We start from the raw sequence: 18803 nt of genomic DNA, 5'->3' as shown, positions 1-18803 counted from the left end.
GGCACACACAATATACAATAGGTACACACATCATAATAATATGTTAGTTCGATGATTAATACTAAAAACAATGCCTATAACGGTCGAAGATGCGTATATATGAATAACCGTCCGTCCCTGTATACAAACGACCTGTGAATATTATATAGGTGTATGATATTATGCCCCTTAACTTAACGCGGTTCCCCGGGGAAACGGTCGATGCGTTTCAACAAACCGAAAATTATGACCGACGAGCTCGCACAAAACCGTTCCTTTGGAATTTCATCACACTTGCATATACGCACGCTCGCGGACAACGACGCGAAAGCCGTTTGATCGAGCTGGTGAATAATAATGGGCGACCACCGCGTTTTTCTCCAAGACCGACTAGAGGCGCCTTCGGTGCTCAGACTACAAGCGAAACCCGAACCGTTATTCCTTAATAAGTACCCATATGCTAAAAATGTAAACAGTTAAGCCACGCGGTTGACATAAATTTCCTGTAGACCTTAAGAGTTAAGCTAGGTTTCCACTACACGCGCGTTCATCACTTCAACCTGTATACCGCTTAAACTGTGTAGTTTAGTTTCACGGCCAGTCGTAAATGCCTCGTGTCGTTTAAAATGTCGTTAAATGCGTCCATCATTCATCTACGTATAGATGTAATATATTCACAGGTTTTTCGTACCTATACTGGGACGCATCTACGACCATTATTTACAAAGTATTTTAATTGCGCGTAATCCGATTAAAACCTCGATAAAATGGTTGCGTGATCACTATACGCCTATATTAATAACTCCGATAAAAAATATTTTTGATTTCAGTTTCAGTAATAAACTCCGGAAATTTGAATAGATAATTTATACGTCGAAGTCTCTCCCTCGAATTGTTTCCAATAAAAACATTTCGATCACGCATAAGTTCTTATTACATTGCATAATAGTAATACATCGCACTTTATAAGTAATATTGATTATTGTTACCTATAGCATAAACAAATTATAACGCTTCCTTAAAAATAAATAGTTATTTTGTCACTATTTCGTGCATTTGTGCAGGAACACTGCACGGTATAATATGCTATTTATTGTTTATCATAATTCGTTACATTAGTCGCTATAGTACATTCATACGTTGTTTTTTCTCAAAAATAATAATTATAAACGAACTTATAACAATATATACTATTAATATGTACATAACTTATCATATTATAGTATATACTTGTATTCTGTATTTTAATACATTTTCTATAAATGTTGATCACGCTCGAGTGCTCAATTGAAACTTGAAGGTAAATAAATGTACACACATTATTTAATACTACCCATTCATATATTATACATCGAATAAGGTACATTAAATAATACAAAATTCAAAGGTTTCCGATGAAAATTATGTTCACGAATTTTTTTAGTAAAATGTATAGTTGGTTTTATTCAGAAAATAATTTTTGAACACAGCGTGACGCCTGTAGGCATATAAAAGGTATGCACTATTGTGCTTTGTTATTGTTATTTGTTTTTTGTTTTGTTTTTATGTTATTTATGTTTCTGAAAGTTTTGGTTGCATCCAACCCGCGCACTTATGATTTCGACTTAAAAAAGATCGATGGACGAAAACCGCGTACTTCATCGGTTCATTGTAAGTACCTATATATAGGGAAACCACCGCACCATATTTTTAATTTATAAACCTGTAGACGTATTATGAACGTTAAAAACTTTCACCAAGTTTAATTGAAACATTACATTTCTTTTTAAATTGCGATATTCTAATTTCTTGTCACCCAGAATGAACAAAACAAATGTCTACAAAGATGATATTATTGCTATTATGTAAAAAGAAATATTAAATTCGTATGTAATTATTGTGAAGAGTACCACCCACTTGACTGACGGTAATAGCTATAATAGTGTGTGGCTACAACAATCTTAAGACTTGTGCTGTTTTAATCTAAAAAATGTTGTGTTTTAACTTTGAACTTCAACCTTCTAAAAGTGTGCAGTTTTTGAATTTAACGGATAGTTGTATGCACCTCTCTATATAGAACATTTTTTTTTTTTTATCATATTAAATGTTGTTACTTTAGGTTAACGAAAAATGATTACAATAATATATACTAGCGATAAAAAAAAATAAACGACATTACCGTGAACACTGATCGGTAAACCTACCAATGTCTACCTATATTTCATATCACAAATACTAGCCGTGATAATATGGTTGCCGGTTGGTATACCAATTGAAATACACATATATATATATATATATATATATTGTGTATAGGTACCTAAATCTTAACAACAATAATAATGTTATAATACCAGTGACGTGGTACTTGGAGTATAACAAAATGGTCGGAGGTGGCGGGGGAGAGGTATATTATGTGTCGCGCTGTGGCCAGCGTGTGTGCGTGTACGCGCGCGCGACGCTCAAGCGGGACATAGCGCGCGAGCGGGGGCCATATTGAGCTTTCGCGCGAGCGTACGCTGGCGCGCGGGCCGCGGTGCGAACTTCGCGCCGATCAATGCGCTCCGGGCGCAAGCTCACCCACCCTCACCGCCCAATCGCACCCAATCCTGGCCAACCGTCGCGCCCCGAGCGGCCGTCGCGCGTCCAGCGCACGTCAGTCAGCCCCTTGGCAACCGCACGCCGCGCGGCGTTCACCGCTCACCCGCACCCGCACCCACACCCACACCCACATCGCGCTTTCCCGTCACACCGGCGTACACACACCCACCCGAGCGCTCTCGCCCACCCGTTTCGTATATAGCCCACCCTGCCGCCAGCCGCTCCCGCGCAACGGAAGTGAGTCGCGCGCCCGGCGGACCGCGTAATAAAATCTGCCGCCGCCGCCGCCGAATTGGATTGGCGAAAAAAAAAGTCGCGAGTCCGATTTTATTAAAACGAATACTTCGTTACCACCGAGTTGCGTGCGGTGCGTGCGCTTTTCGCGTCGGTTTTCTCGCCCTTTGCCTTTTCCGCCACCAGATAGCTTATCTATATACCACCCTTATCGCGGTTTCTATGTATTTTCGTACTATATTATAAGTAGGTATATTGAGATATAAAGCGGCTGCCGTATATATAGATAAAACGTACGTATTAATACACCCACTCCACAAAATTATAGTTTTTTTTTTTTTTTATCGTCGGTTCTTAACCGTAAACATTTTTTCCACGGAATAATACTTGTTGTTGTTTTTTAATTTTTTTCTTTTATGTTTTATATTATACAACATATACACCTCCTCGCAAACTATGGGTAGATATTACACAACTGTTAATACGGTTTTTTAAATTTTGAACGAATTGATGAATGTATTGATTTTACAATGAGGTGCTATTTTTTTTCTTTTAGTATTTTTTAATGATTTTCGATAAGAAACTTTTTACTCTGTCAAAAAAGTTTACCCTTTTTATAATTTATAATTTAATATTTATACCACTATTCAACTTAATGTATCATCATCAGATTTATTATTTATCACAATTCACAGTAACGCAGCCCTTTACAATTTGACTTGTTAAAAAAGTTGTATGACAAATATGTAAGTAAATATAGGTGTCAGAAAAATATATTAGAAATGAAAACAAAAATAAATAAATAAAATTACAAACAAAAAATTAAAATAAACATTGAAACATATGAGACTCATATCGTGAGTGAACAATATTTTGGAACTAATAGATTAGGAGGTACCTATAATTTGTAATATATAGGTAATATATTATAATGTATGCGGGCTTTCATGAAATAATTGCAGTAAGATGGAATACAATTTAAATTTGTTTGTATCGTTCATTTATCAGTGATCGATTGAAATATGCAAATTAAAATTTTTGATTGTTCACTGATGAATGAAAAAATTGAATTATTTAAATAATTGTATTCTAAACTTACTGCAGTATGATTACTGTAGTTACTTTATGAAAGCCTATAACATTAAATTATACTATATACCTATATGCCTATTATATTGCAAATTAATTCATTAGTTCCAAAATACTCACAATGTGACTCTCATACATCAGAAATGTTTATTTTAATTTTTTGTTTGTAATTTTATTTACTAACGCTAGTTTTGCTTCCATTTCTAATACTTTTCTTATACCCATAGATACATATTTGTCATACCACTTTTTGTAAAGTTCAAACTGTTGAGGGTTCTGCTTCGGATATTTGAACATTACGGGTACAAACTCCACGGGATTCAATGGATATTGTCTTATTGTTAGCAGCCGTTCAGTGGTCATCACTTCGGCCACAATGTCGGCTATCATCTGCTTTGAATAACCGGCCAACATTTTGGTCAATGGTGTAACTGGAAATCTTCGGCTGACTACTGGATAGCTCATTAGTAAGTCGTTGAGAAATAAAAATATAGTACAGTCGTCAGGCACGGTGAACACAATGGTTTCAAATATTTTTGACTGAAAATACATTTATTTCAATTAAATTATTAGTGACAATATTTTTTGGCATAGACTTCTAACGGTGCTATTTATTATTCTGTTATATTTACATTAAATTAATTCTTATTCAATGTTATTATTATTCCATTAGGCCATTTTAAATTGCATAAACCATTATACTATAAAATAGCTGACAACAGCCATCTCATGATATTTATACTTTATTACTTGTTATTTGGATTCATAAATATTTTAACGGTTATTACGTTCGTATAGTGATATGATTTTAAAGATAGATCACATTGAATTTGATTACATAGCCAGTAATATTAATAGGTATATTTATTCAATTCAAGTCATACCAATTATTTAATATATATTTACGTATACATAAATTATGAACTTTAAAGTTGGTACCATTATGTCAGTATGTGTTTCCTTTTTCTTAACTAAATTTAACTTATATTATTATAATAAATTATTATCTTATTTATATTTTTCCTTTATGGCTTTATGGTTATCATATCATTAGAATACATTTCGCGTTTCTATAGCAGGTTTTCCGGCCGGATTATATATTTATATGCATATACTCATACAGTGGATAGAGTAACTCATATACATAATATACTATATACTAATACACTATATACGCTACGTCAATGAAAAGCAGTTCACGATGAAATTATTGAAAATCTCAAAACAAATATAGGTACCTACCGTTATATTTATAAGGGCAATAAAAATAGCTTTTGGTTTAAATGAGACAAATGTATTGTTTTGGAAAATATAAACAAAGATATCGCTTAAGAAAAATTACTTTGTAAACAATATTTAAATAGGTAGGTATATAAAAAAATGATTGCAGAGATTCAACAAAACTTGTTATAGGTAGGTACCTAGTTCAAAATTTAGTATTCATAAAAACAATTAAAAATAACATTTTAGTTTAATTTTTTTTTAAAGTTTTAGGGGAATTAAAAAATAGCGTTTTTAAAAAAAAAAACGATAAACGGAAACGTATTTGTTAATATTTAATAATATTAACAATAATATGTACCTATACATACAACTAACTCGTTAATATAAAATTATGTTATTATTAACAATATAAATAATTACATTTAATTTTGAAACATTTTGCTCGGTCCGTATATACGTGACATAATTAACCCCTTGCGAACGGCGAGCGCATAAACGAGCGGAGCAGTGAATCATATTTATTTCGTATCATAATATGAACAAAAAAAATAAAAAAAAAAAAAAAAAAAATAAGAATCGTTTAATCATAATTATAATGGCCCGAGCTTTATATAGGCCCGTGTAAATGCCGAGACAATGGATGCGATGGGATGCGGAGATTTTTCCGTGTCATAGGTATGCGGTTAATGAATGGAATAATTATATGGTATACGCTCTATACTCTACAGTGTAACGAGCACGTTGGGTTTTACGGGTTCCTCTATGTTATGAGCATTTTTTTTTCCCATTCTCCATCCCTCACGTCCGCCCGCCGCCGTCACCGTTTGGTATATAATATCGTAAGTAAAAATCTCTGGACTTGGCACACCGCACACACGCACCGTGTTATTATTGTTATTTTTAATTTTTTATACACACACACACACACACGAATGTGTATAATATAATCGATAAAAAGCAAGACAACATAAAACATTGTCCTAGATGCTTGTCGCGATTCGACTGAGAACAGCCTCGTGGTTTGGTTCAAGTGAAATATCGATGGGCGGGCCCAATACAGTATATAAGAAAAACTCACCTGAACCACAAATATCTCAAAACTGCTGTACCCATTTGGGATGATATCCCCTCTTGTTCTTTTCCTTTAACATTTAATAGCAGTTTTGAATATTTCGTAATAGTTTGTATTATACTTTAAAATACATTTATAGCCATATATAGGTATAGGTATATAGGTTTAATAGATTATATTATATTATCGTACCTACTCGTATAATATTAATATTTGTGCGTTGACATTTTGAATCAAATCAAAAATATAAAAAAGGACACAATTTCATATATTTATCAATAAATCCAAAAATAAATAATCGTTAAAAATATTTTATATTTTGTATATGTTTTATATACTATATTATTGAGTACTAATAATATTAATTTTTTGATAAACTCCTGTTTTTTTCTATATAATATAATGTTGACTATATAAATCTACTTAAATATTATGTAACTAATATAGCCAGGGCAGCCAAAGTTGAAACTTAAATTTAAAAAAGTGCCAACGTAATGGAGCTATAATGTATGTGTAATGTGTGCATGGTGTATGCAGGTAAAAGCAATAAGCGTATGACTTTATATAAAAACAGACACAAAAATTCAAAGCCCCGTAAACATACTTTAATTATTGTTATTGAAAATTATTATTCTAACTTTAAACCTATACAAATTTCCCTAGTGATTGTTATTAATTCATTATTATAGTTTATCTTCTACTGTATTAATAAATAACTTATTTTACCATGACTTTTTTATATTATCATCTAAATCATTATGTAGGTTTATACGCACGTCCTAAATATTTTAACAGACAAAACCGTAATTAATTTTTCGTGAAAGTTAAACATTATGATCAACTTCAGTCTTACATTATGTAAAAGTTATTAAAACTTAATAATTTATTCTTATAATAATAGTATTTTACTATTAATTATGTAATATTATGCCATGTTATGGTTTGCGTATGTTATATTTTGAAATTAAATTAATTATTTACTTCATGAATCATATAATAACAATGCTATTAAATAATCATTACCAAACTTAATGTACATGTTATATGTTGGTATAGTATTCAATACATACTAATTTTGTTCCGGCAGTCAACCAAGGGCTTGTTGCTTTTCCTATAACTATTATACGATCAGATTTGCTCAATGATTTCAAAAGCTTTATCATCAACTTCGCCATCAAATTCGGTTGATATACTTTTAAATCTTTTGGAATTTTCTTATAAAATGGAACATCAGCTAAATCCACTTCGATCACAACTGGTTGATATGTCTTAGCAAACTATAAAGATGTAAATGATTTTGTTTGTATTCAAAACTACGGAGGTATCACGTAATATTGCACCTTAATAATATTATTGACTAATTTATTTATTTTCGAAAGTTCTGGATAATTTTCTGACACATTCTTCAGTGTAAGTTCGATCTTTAATGATCCAGTTTCTGTACATATTGCATTTATTAACATTGATTTGCCGGACTTTTGTGGACCAGCTATCAATAGTGATCGACTGAATTCGATATTTTTCAATGTACGAAGCTCCTCAAAAATCAAACCAATAACACAAAACTCTTTGATAATCTATACAAATATGAATTAATATACTTAGACTTATTTTAATTCGTTTTTCCTTATTATTAATATTAGGTATACCTATTATAGTACGATCAAATAATTGAGATTGAATGATTATAAATAAATATCTATTGTATTTACTATATATACTTAGTTGTTAAGCTATAAATTATAATATAATTTTTTTTTTATTATAAATAAAAGCACTCGACTTCATTGGTCATTGGCCACTATTAATGTGTTACATGGTATATAATAGTATGATTGTGTAATTCATAGAGCTCTTAATTAATAATAATAAAAAAAAGTATATTAGTAACAAAAAAATATATAATTTCTGTAGAGAATTCCAGTCAAGTTTAGTTAACTTACTTGACGTATATCACCTAAGCAATAGGGTGGATCAGAATAATATGGTTCTTCTCTTAATACACAAGCGCTCAATGATACTTCTCCTTGAAAATCTATAAATCTAGAGGTTACTGATTTTTTGATCAGATTGTTTTTAACCAACTCTTCAAAGATTTCATCTGGATCTGGTGTTAATATTTTTTTTTTCCGACCTTTTTTTATTTTTGTACTTTTTATTTTTGGTTTTTTATATTTCTTTTCTGTAATAAGTTTATATAGTGCATATTAAAAACTAAAATTCGAAATGTATAAAATATTTTAATAACGATTTTACTCAAATCCCGAGCATATGCCATTTTTAGAATTTCTAATTCTTCCTTAATAGTTTCATCCACTATAGTTCTAAGTTCCACTTGAGCCTTTGAATAAATTTCAGATTTTATTAGATCTTCCCTTGGTTCATTTTCGATTCCACTATCTAACGCCCAATTACTATCATATTCATTAAACCTTTCTTTAAACCATTCCGTTAATTCACTTGATTCCAAAACGATGCCCACAATTTTAACTGCTGCTGTTAACCTTTCCTTAAGTTTTAAGCTTTCAAGTTTTTTTTCTTTTTCCTACGTATATAATAAATATATTGTGTAAGTATACTCTACAGATTGATTTTTTTTTTTAAACACATTACAATTTTATTTTTTTCTGCCAGTTGTTTGATTAGAACATTTCTCTCTTTTGCTGGTTTTCTTTCAAATTCTATAATTAACATTGCAAGTATTTCAGCCATTTCTATAGTCATCCACCTTCCTGTTTGAATAATTGCCGAACCTCCAAGTGGTAATCGTTGTTTTAATGCTGACATATAATGTACACGTGGTATATTTAACTGTTTCAAAATAGCTGGCGATAAAACTAGATACAATTTAAAATATATTATAAATTTTATGCATAATATTACACCATGGTATAAGTTATATTGGAATAATATTGTCTTTACTTATCGGTGGTAATCCAATAATTTTATCATTATCGTCAGAGAACATGATAGGTTTTGAATTTGGCCAAGACGGTAAATGATGACACATTTCAAAATACGTCCACACGTACGCTCTAAGCTCATCTTCGATTTCTTCTATTATTTCATATTTGTTGCGTTGGATAAAATTGTCTTCCAATTTACTTATAATTTTACGATACTCTATATCTGCTTCAGTTTGTTGTATTCGAATTGTATCCTCTAGTTCACGATTAATATCGAAATTCAGTTTTTCACTAGTAATGTACATACCTATTATAAACATTTTACATACATTTTAATAATACATTTTTATAATATATATAAACTCAGCTGATGTAAACTATACAATTTATTATTTTGTAATTAATATAGCTTTAGTTCGAATAATATGATACCTACTTTAAGTACTTATCAAAAGTAGATATGAGTAAAATTAAACTTCGATATAAATTAAGTTACATTTTTATAATTGAAAAACGTGAATTATAAATTTACCAAGTTGAACGTGTCGTTTTAGTTTCCTAGCATTAACTTTTGTCATTATTCGATAATGTCTCCAAAATCGTTGAATCTTTACTGCCGCTTCTTGGCCTTTCTCTTTGCTAGGCTGTTTATACTTCCCGGAAATTATATTGCTTCTAGTTATTCTAGCGAATATTACTAAATTAAACAAAAACTATAAATAGATTAAAAAATATTCAATAATATTAGTTGCTATAACATAAGTTTATACGCATATACATTCATTGACAGCCACACGATCTTTTACTGCTCTGATATGTTTTTGAATGAGTTTTATAGACAATTCCCTTGAATTATCCGCACTTAAAATTTTTTCAAATGTAGTTACAGGTTGTACATCGAAAACAAATTTGTCTACATCGAAATAGGATTCGGATGACTCTTGACTGATCAATTGACTAGTGCTAGACCGCTTTACATCTCCTGTTTCAATGTTTTCGTTTTGTATTTCGCTTAATAAGTTATTGTTTTCTTCTATTAAAATACGGTTATTTATTTCATCGATCTTATTGTCCATATCGTCTAAAAATGATAGTCTCTCATTTCGGAAACACCGAGGTATACTTAGTTCAAACTGGTCATAGGTTATTTTCATATCATTCAATTCTCCAATTATCGGTCTATATACACCCGCATATAAACATTTCAAAATGTACAAAATAATAATACGTTTTAATCAAACATACGTGTATATTGAGAAGTCTTCACCAATAAGAATTTGTTTGAGTTCAAGTATACGTCCAAAAGTGCACATTAATAATTTTTTTAAAAAAATCCGTAACTGTGGTTGTATAATGTTGTTATGGCATGCCGTTAGTTCGTTACTAGTCACCATATATCTTAAGACATTTAAGGAGAAATTAATTGAATACATGTATATTTTTATGTAAGTATACCTATAAGGCTATATTCAGGCTACACTGTCAATGGTAGATTAGGTTTGTTTATCAGTAGGTTTCAACATAATTTTAAAAGCGTACTTTTATATTCTGTACTCATACAAATTCAATAATTCGTATGAATAATAATAAAATATAATATTATATGATTACTATCCAAATATATATTATATCGTGATAACACTTTTCATAAGTATGTAAAATATTATTTTAATGTCAATAACTATAACTGCAAATTGTTCATAACTTTGCATATTCTATAAATTATAATTGGTATTTTAAACGATTCATTATTTTCGTACATTCCGTTTTCACAGTTCAGTATAAATAATCAAACCATCAGAAAAAATATACATTATGTATCAATAATAACAGTATTTATACATAATATTTATTGTCAAATAAGTTTGATAATATATATACTAGCTGAATATCCCGGCTTCGCCCGTTTGCAGTTTTTTTTTTATCACAAATTCTACAAAGTATATACGATATATAGGCGTATCTTAATATTAGTGTACCATAGTTCACGGACAATTTGTGCCTATCTTTGGGAAATAATTTGACCTAGATGGGCAATCATAAGTCACGGATTGGATTTAGCACTTGGTATATTCTATAAAGTCGTTTAAACTATTTACCCTCTAAACTTGAACACTGAAAACAATCTCTGAGATTTTCGTCAAATTCAATTGAGTAGTATATAACCTATTTTCACACATACATATTTTGGTTTTAAGATAGTTTCTTTAATCGAAGCCATGAATACGCGACGATTTTATACATTTTATAACTTTCCCGAGTAACCAATGGTAACCATTTTTGTACAAAAAAAAAATAATACTAATTTCTTCTATTAGGTATAGGTTATAATTAACCTATTATAACCTATTATAATCTGCGACCATTTATAAACCAAAAAAAATTTCAACTTCTATCCTGAATCTCAAAATCTTTGTTTGAGAACCTCTTTGAAATGTGAATTTAGGAAAATCTTTTCTTATTCCACAGATGTATCTATAGATCATTAGAGGAACCAGTGGACCACTATTCCAAATTCCTAGCTCATTTTGCTGATCGCGTGAACTTCGTTACTCGTTAAAAATACCAACTCTAATTATTATTATTCGAAATGTATGTAAATTATCATTTAATACCCAGCGTAGTGATGTTCAAAACTTCCCGTGACAAATTCCCTTGGATTTAAAAAAAATATTGTAAATTTATTATTATTATGTGTACAAAAATTCTCAAATTTGCAATAAAAAAAAAATAAGGGACACTTAACGATATAAAATATAGTCTATAAAATAGTATAGATCCTTGGTATAGTGTAGCTTACTGATGGAAAAAACATTTTAAAATCGGTTAAGTAGTTCCAGAAATTACCCCGAACCAACAAACAATTGTTCTTCTTTATAATATATAATAGTATAGATTATTTTAATGAATACAATATTTTTCATTTAAATTAAGTTGATTTGTAAAAAACTTAACAGATAATATGTTATTATCAAAAAAAATTTAAATAATAATAGGTAGGTACCAATTATTAATAAAAATCTTACAGTGGTAAAAAAAATATTTACGTACTATAAATGATGAATAAAATTGTATTATTACTGTCAAAATGTATTATCGATGATATATAATATTTATATTTGATGTTCATAATTTTAAATTATAAATGCACACTCAACTGACATGTTCGTATTATAGTGTTTTTTTTTCTCGACTACCGTTTAATCAATTCGTTATTAGCACATTGGGTGGGTATTCGCGTGTGTTATCGTATATACTACATATCGGACATCGATATTAAAACATTCGTCGGTTATAATATAATATACACATATTATATTATTAAACGGTTGTCATAATAATATTATAATATAATAATAGTAAATAATAATTGTACGCGAGATTACGAGATGGCCAAACGACCGTCGGAGTTTCGGAGATTGAGACGACGGTCTAAAATTTGAATAACGTTTGCGGCACTATATTATATATATAGGTAGGTGTAGAGTAGGTACACATCACACGCGAAATATTAATTATTCGATCTACCTGTTGGCGGGGAGGCAGATCGGTCGGTCGCCGGTACAGCGGTTACCTATCGCTGTACAATGTAATATTATCAAGACACAAGAGCACGTCGTAATAATAATAATAATAATGATAATGATATGCACAAATATAATAATATTATCGTAATATACCTAACGTACAGCCTCGCTGCCGCGGCTCGCACCAGGTCTCTGTCGGTGTTCGGGGCGGCTCGCACAAACGCCCGATCGTCCCTCTCGACCTGCCGCAAACGCCCGACGGCGTCCTTCCACGCGGGTCCGGTGCTACAGCGGTGGTTGACGACCATGCCCAGGTGCGGCGGTTTCGGTGCCAAGACAGTCGAAATCGTGGCGGACGACGAAGGGAGTACCAGGTTATGGTTGATGTTATTACAACCAACCCTAAATCGTGTTATGCGCAGTGCGACGACGACCGAGACGGTCGACCGAAATCGAGGCGAGAGACGGCGATTAAATAATAATAATAATTATTATAATAGTGGATAGTGAAACGAGACACGTATCTACGCGACCAATCGTGCGAACACAACACCTCCTACTCCGGCCGACCGGCGGTCGAAATAATACATTACACTTTTATATTAGATATCAGTTATATTGTGTGTATAGCGACTATGTAGTAATGGTGATAATACGATAATGCGGCCGACGTTGCCTTGGCAACGGAGATTCGACCGCGATGAGGTCGTCGCGCGAAAAGCTCACCACCGGACCAGGTGAAACCAGTTGTGCGGCAGCTCCCACTCCGGGGGGGGGGGGGGGCACGGTTGCACGCTGACCAATACGCGGTCGACAAGACGGGACGACCGTGTCCGTTTTTACGTCTGTGTGTATATAATACGAAATCATAATAAATAATAATGTACGTACAAGTCGTGTGCGCGTGCATAATATTATTATTATTATTATTATTATTATTATTATAAACAGTATGGCTGCGGCCGATCCGGTTGTCAACCGCGGTACATCGATCTCTGCGGTCACGTCCTGACCTCCCGCTCGCCGACGCCCCCGCCGTTCTTGGGTATATTGGTATACGCGTTTATACGTATATTCCGCAAGTCAAATAGAGAATGTTTGAACACTTCGTTCGATTATATAACTATTGCGCGTGGTTTTTTTTTTCCGTATATTATATTCTAATTAAAAATTATAAGACCCGTGACGATGGAGCACGGATAATGCTGTGATGAGTCTGATTAATAATCGATATTCTGATATTCAAATACGTATGGGAGAGCTGGTATATTCATCGTTTTTACGTCCGATTGCTGTTTTTTTTTTTGTCATTGCTATTATGTGTAACAGTAAAATTAGTTCTGTAAATGTTAAAAATAATGAAATACGAAAAACAAATTCAACAGTAAAAGCTACAACTGCTGCTGAAAAAGGGTTCAAGTGTGTGTGTGTATACCTACCTACCTACCTACCTATAAACAGATTAATTCACCGACCAAGCTCACCGCCTTTTTACTTCAATAACGCGGTCGTTTAAAATTTGATTTTTGGATTTTTGAAATATACTTTGAGACCATATTCCCAAACTCTTGAGATTTTTGTACTACACACATCTACACAAAGAGTTTCCCGTGGACTTCTATTTTTCAAATGAGAACTCCCTTTTCTACTGTAAATTATTTAACGGATAATTTTTCTGGAAATTTTGACGTATCAAAATTCATACGAGTAGTTTTGAACTTTGTGTAGGTACCTACTAAGGATAACAAGTCCATGATAATGGGTTTAGATGATTTGGGGGATATGATGAAATGAAAATTAAAGGAACTAATATTAATTTATATCAACATTTATAATTTGGGAAAATGGGCCAAATCTAATACATTATTAGATACTAGATCCTACATTACACTATTTTATATTTGTGTAGTAAAACCATTTTTTAGGACTATTAACTTTTGTATAAACATTTCAATAACTGAGAAACTACTCGTCCAAATTTTTAAATTTGGTACATCAACGTTTTCAAAAAAATATCCACTAAATAATTTACAATAAAAAGAAGGGTTCTCATTTGAAAAACAGAAGTTTGTATCTCCAAAAGACACTCCTTAAGACTTAAGACGTACTTCAAACCTCGATAATTTGGAAAATGTTCTTTGATAGCACAGAATATTTAGCAATTCAAAAAAATTAGAAATTAAATAAAATCATTACTAAATGAAAGATGGGGGTGAGCATGTTTGGTGAATCATCCTGTATAGTCTGGTTACTGTATAAATGGATGCATTCAACTTGAATTCCATCTTAAATCGTATACGAAAAACAATTCTTAGCGAATGATACGGTTGAATCAGTCTCTGCGTATTACTATTTACCACGGTCTTAGAAGATCGGACATCTATACATGATTAGCATTCCGCTTAGTGAGGCAAATCCATTTCAAAATCTGGCCGCTATACAATTGAGCGCCGCCCTGCAGACTTTTTTTGAGGTTATGGCATTATAGTATTAGACAAGTTTAAAATAACCTTCGACCATAGAAACTAGCTAGTTTATTATAAACCAACTAGTTTATAATATGGTCGGAGAAAATAATATAATAATATAGTCCATAAAAATAACCCCGAATGCCATATAAATATTGTTCTTAACCTCAAAATAAGTCTAACCGGCAGCGCTTTTGCGGCAACTTGGGAAATGTTTTTGCCTCATTAATAAGCGGAAATTTTGTAATAGGCGGGAGGGTGGGAAGTTGTCCGACCTTATCTTCTAAGACCGTGCTATTTACCATTGATTATATTAAATACTAATTATAAGTAACCATAGTGGGCGACGACAGCGCTTCATAACGGTCACATCCATCTTTCGTCAATATTTCGCGTTGCTTAAATACGGGCCAGTGAGCACAGATATATATTATAATAACTAGATACCCGACTCCATATACATCAACATTATTAAATTATGATGCCCGACGCCATTTGTGATTTTGGCAATGTTTACGAATTCTAATCGTTTTGATTGGTTACGGGCTTGTTTGATATGAAATATCTTTTCTAACGGTTAGTAAACATTGCCAAAGTTGCGAATGGCTGCCAGCGTCATTGATAAGAAGAAGTCGGGTATCTAGTTATTATATATATATCTGTGCCAGTGAGCGATCTAAGGCATTTATAATCAATGATTATGATATTACTAATAATAATATACAATTTATATTTATACTATAGGTACTAGCTGTTAATAAAATTACCTATATTGCCATATTGGTTAAACTAGTTATTTCAAACAAATCGCACATATTTTTTATAAGTCTGCAGTACTAACTGTGAATAGGACTATGGTATAAATAGCCACAAATTAGTTCAAATATTTTGAAAATGACAATATAAGTATTAAGATGGAAGGTTTAAGTCTCTCCAACAATAACTAAAATAATAACTATATGATTATTATTATTAACAACTAAAGTCGTTTGATGAAAAATCATCATTTTTCGTTTTAATATTCGATGACTTCAAAATTGTATTTTCAAACAACCATAAACAATATTATACTGTGGCCACTTTACTCTATATTTTTCTTTAATTCCAGTAAGAATAATTTACGTCTATCTTGCATTACAGCCTTATGCATGTTTAAACTGAACATTTTATGATTTTTAACTATATATACATATAATTATTTCCAAACTTTTGTGATTTAGGCAAATTATATATTACCACTATTTAATGTTAGAAAAACTGTATTATCTGATATCTGCCATAAAAAGACTATTATATATACGCTTTTAAATAATATATTATCGTTTCTTAATAAATATTCTATATTATTTATTAATAAATTATTATATAACATACAGTCACGGAATTAGCCAAACTACATTACCGATTATATAATCGTCATCCCAATCCACTAATTTCTCAACTCGCATCCATATCCATATCTGGTAATCCCAAAAAGAGACTAAAAAGACAGTGGTGTCGTAACCTGCTCACATGAGTTAACTGTTATGTAAAATAATGTAAAAAAAAAAAAAATTCCAAGTGCACGAGTTAGCTTTAGTTAACTATCTTTTGACGAAGTACCTCCACTGGGAGGTCTCTTCACTCTGTGTTTCCTGTGTGTACTAAAAAAAAAAAAATTATCATTTAAGCTTATTGTTCAAATTTTGTAACAGATTGTCTAATAAAAAAAATATGTTAAAAAAAAATTATATAACATAATATATTATAATTCGTGAATTCAATACAATGGCAATTAAAATGTTTTTATAGTATTAGATATAAAAAAAAAATATTATTAATTGATTACTATTGCAACTTCGCTAACATGAAATTTATTATTTGTTCAGAGGGTTCTCCTATTCATAGTAGTTGGTAGACAACTAAAGTCACGATTTTATAATAAATTTATTAGCTTAAGCTTAAAAATTATTTTAATACGTTTTTCGTGCAGATTCATAATTAGATAAATTATTATTTTATTAGCCATATAGTACAACGAGAATACAATTAATGTAAAACGTATTTGAGAAAATATTAAGAATTATTTCATGGTTTCGAGGTGATATGACGGTCTATACATTAAAAATAGGTACAATTAAATTGATTCGTATACGACAAGATGAAATCGTATTTTACAGCTGTATATAGCTCCCGTGAAAAATAAAATTCCAAACAATATGTATGAACCGAGATATACGGACGGCATCGTGAGTAGTGCAACATAATATAATAGGTATATCACATCCATACAATACAATATAATACATTCACATATTTTATCCGTACAATTATATGATATTATACTATAGTCCCGTACGTGTGTACATATATATACATAGATATGAAGTTGAAGTAGGTACTGTGTACGCGCCTAATGTATATATATATGTGTGTGTGTGTGTGTGTGTGTGTGTGTGTGTGGTGAATTTACGGCGGCAAGTAAAGTGAAAATATCTTTAAAACAATAATTTCACGCGCGCGACTACCACTACCTATGTGCAGAATATATATATATTTAGCCGACACGCACTGGTTTGACGCCGCAGGGTAAACCACCCGAGTTAATGCAAATTCGCCGTTTTCCATTCGAACAACGGCTGTAGTGGTAAATGCCGTTTCGAAATGTTTCTCCTCCGCCGTTGCAGATGTCGTAGTTCCCATGCTCGCGGGCCCGTTGTCTACAGTACGTGGCAGCACGTTGCGAAAAACTTCGGTCGGCATTTTCTTAAAAAATACATCGTATCGGCGCTAATGCTTTTGCCCGGTTCGCGTTCAAGACATTGTTTGAAAACAGCTGAACGCAATATTGTTTCCCAGATCATAACTCATCATCGGTCATCGCAACCATATTGTGTAATAATAATAATATTATGTTGCCCACATTAGGATTTAATACGCTTTCATTCGAAATTCTAATCAGTCTAATTTTAATTGGCTCAAGTTGTACGCTACGCTAACGTAATAATTATTGTCTGCGTCACCATCAATACTTGCATTAACATTATAATACATTAATTATCAGACCGAGTTTGAGTATATATAGTTACGTTAACGCTTAAGGCCTAACTAAATGTGATGTATAAAATAAAAACAAATGACTCGTACAAAGCTTGTTAACAATAGAAAATACAATGTTTATTAATTAATGATTATACTTTTTTGTGTGAATGGTAGGAACGTATTGTGTATAACACCTACCAACAAAACAATAAAGCATAAACACGAGTTATATATTATACTTATGCTTGAGAATAGTTTACATTAAATATCAACAATTATAAGTTAGTCACACAATCATTAGCCTAAAATTACAAAATACCAAAGTGTAGATTTGACGTATCAAGTAAAGTTAATCAAAATTAACTGTACAAAATTAAAACTATTAATATTGTTGTAGATAGTAAATTGAATAATTATCCATATTTTTAATTTTAAACAATATACTAATTGTACTAATTCATTCAAAAACACAAAACGTTTTAAAGATTTAACTAAATTGTTTTTAGAAGTGAAAATCTTTGGCTGCCATCCTACGGAAGTAGCATCATCACAGTCAAAAATGTTCGGTGAGTTTGTACTTATTATACCTATTTAATGATGAAAACATAAAAAAAAGTTTTAAAACGTCAAATATTAAGAAGTTAAATTTAAAATAAAAATTATGTACCCACATAGGTATTATATTGGAACGCGTTTTTTTTTG

At 31.5% G+C, this 18803-nt stretch overlaps 2 protein-coding genes across 4 annotated transcripts in view; one reads left to right on the top strand and one right to left on the bottom strand.

The window, feature by feature from the left end:
* LOC132949565 (transcription factor AP-2-epsilon) overlaps positions 1 to 18803 on the top strand; it is a 187567-nt gene that overhangs the window by 43895 nt on the left and 124869 nt on the right. Inside the window, exon 2 of one of the 2 annotated variants that reach the window (XM_061020519.1) lies at positions 18607 to 18666. The exons of the other annotated variant lie outside the window; for it this stretch is intronic. The gene's annotated coding sequence lies outside the window, so the exon portion shown is untranslated. The remainder of the gene's footprint in view (positions 1 to 18606; positions 18667 to 18803) is intronic. 2 annotated transcript variants of the gene reach the window in all.
* LOC132949563 (dynein regulatory complex protein 11-like) lies at positions 668 to 13261 on the bottom strand. Of its 2 annotated transcripts, none has more exons than XM_061020512.1 (9): positions 9863 to 10760; positions 9617 to 9781; positions 9101 to 9391; positions 8792 to 9015; positions 8435 to 8723; positions 8122 to 8360; positions 7519 to 7755; positions 7249 to 7455; positions 668 to 4422 (listed from the first exon to the last, which is right to left on the bottom strand). In XM_061020512.1, exons 1-9 carry the CDS (start codon positions 10236 to 10238, stop codon positions 4030 to 4032), a joined length of 2421 nt encoding a protein of 806 aa, XP_060876495.1. In that variant the 5' UTR covers positions 10239 to 10760; the 3' UTR covers positions 668 to 4029. The 2 variants fall into 2 exon arrangements, with proteins under 2 accessions (XP_060876495.1, XP_060876496.1); XM_061020513.1 differs by lacking the exon at positions 9863 to 10760 and adding an exon at positions 12765 to 13261 and having other exon boundaries at positions 669 to 4422.

This window comes from Metopolophium dirhodum, chromosome 7, assembly GCF_019925205.1.
Source record: "Metopolophium dirhodum isolate CAU chromosome 7, ASM1992520v1, whole genome shotgun sequence".
In the NCBI taxonomy this organism is placed as follows: domain Eukaryota; kingdom Metazoa; phylum Arthropoda; class Insecta; order Hemiptera; family Aphididae; genus Metopolophium; species Metopolophium dirhodum.
The sequence above is the reverse complement of the archived record's forward strand: the minus strand, read 5'-3'. Positions and strand labels throughout refer to the sequence as shown.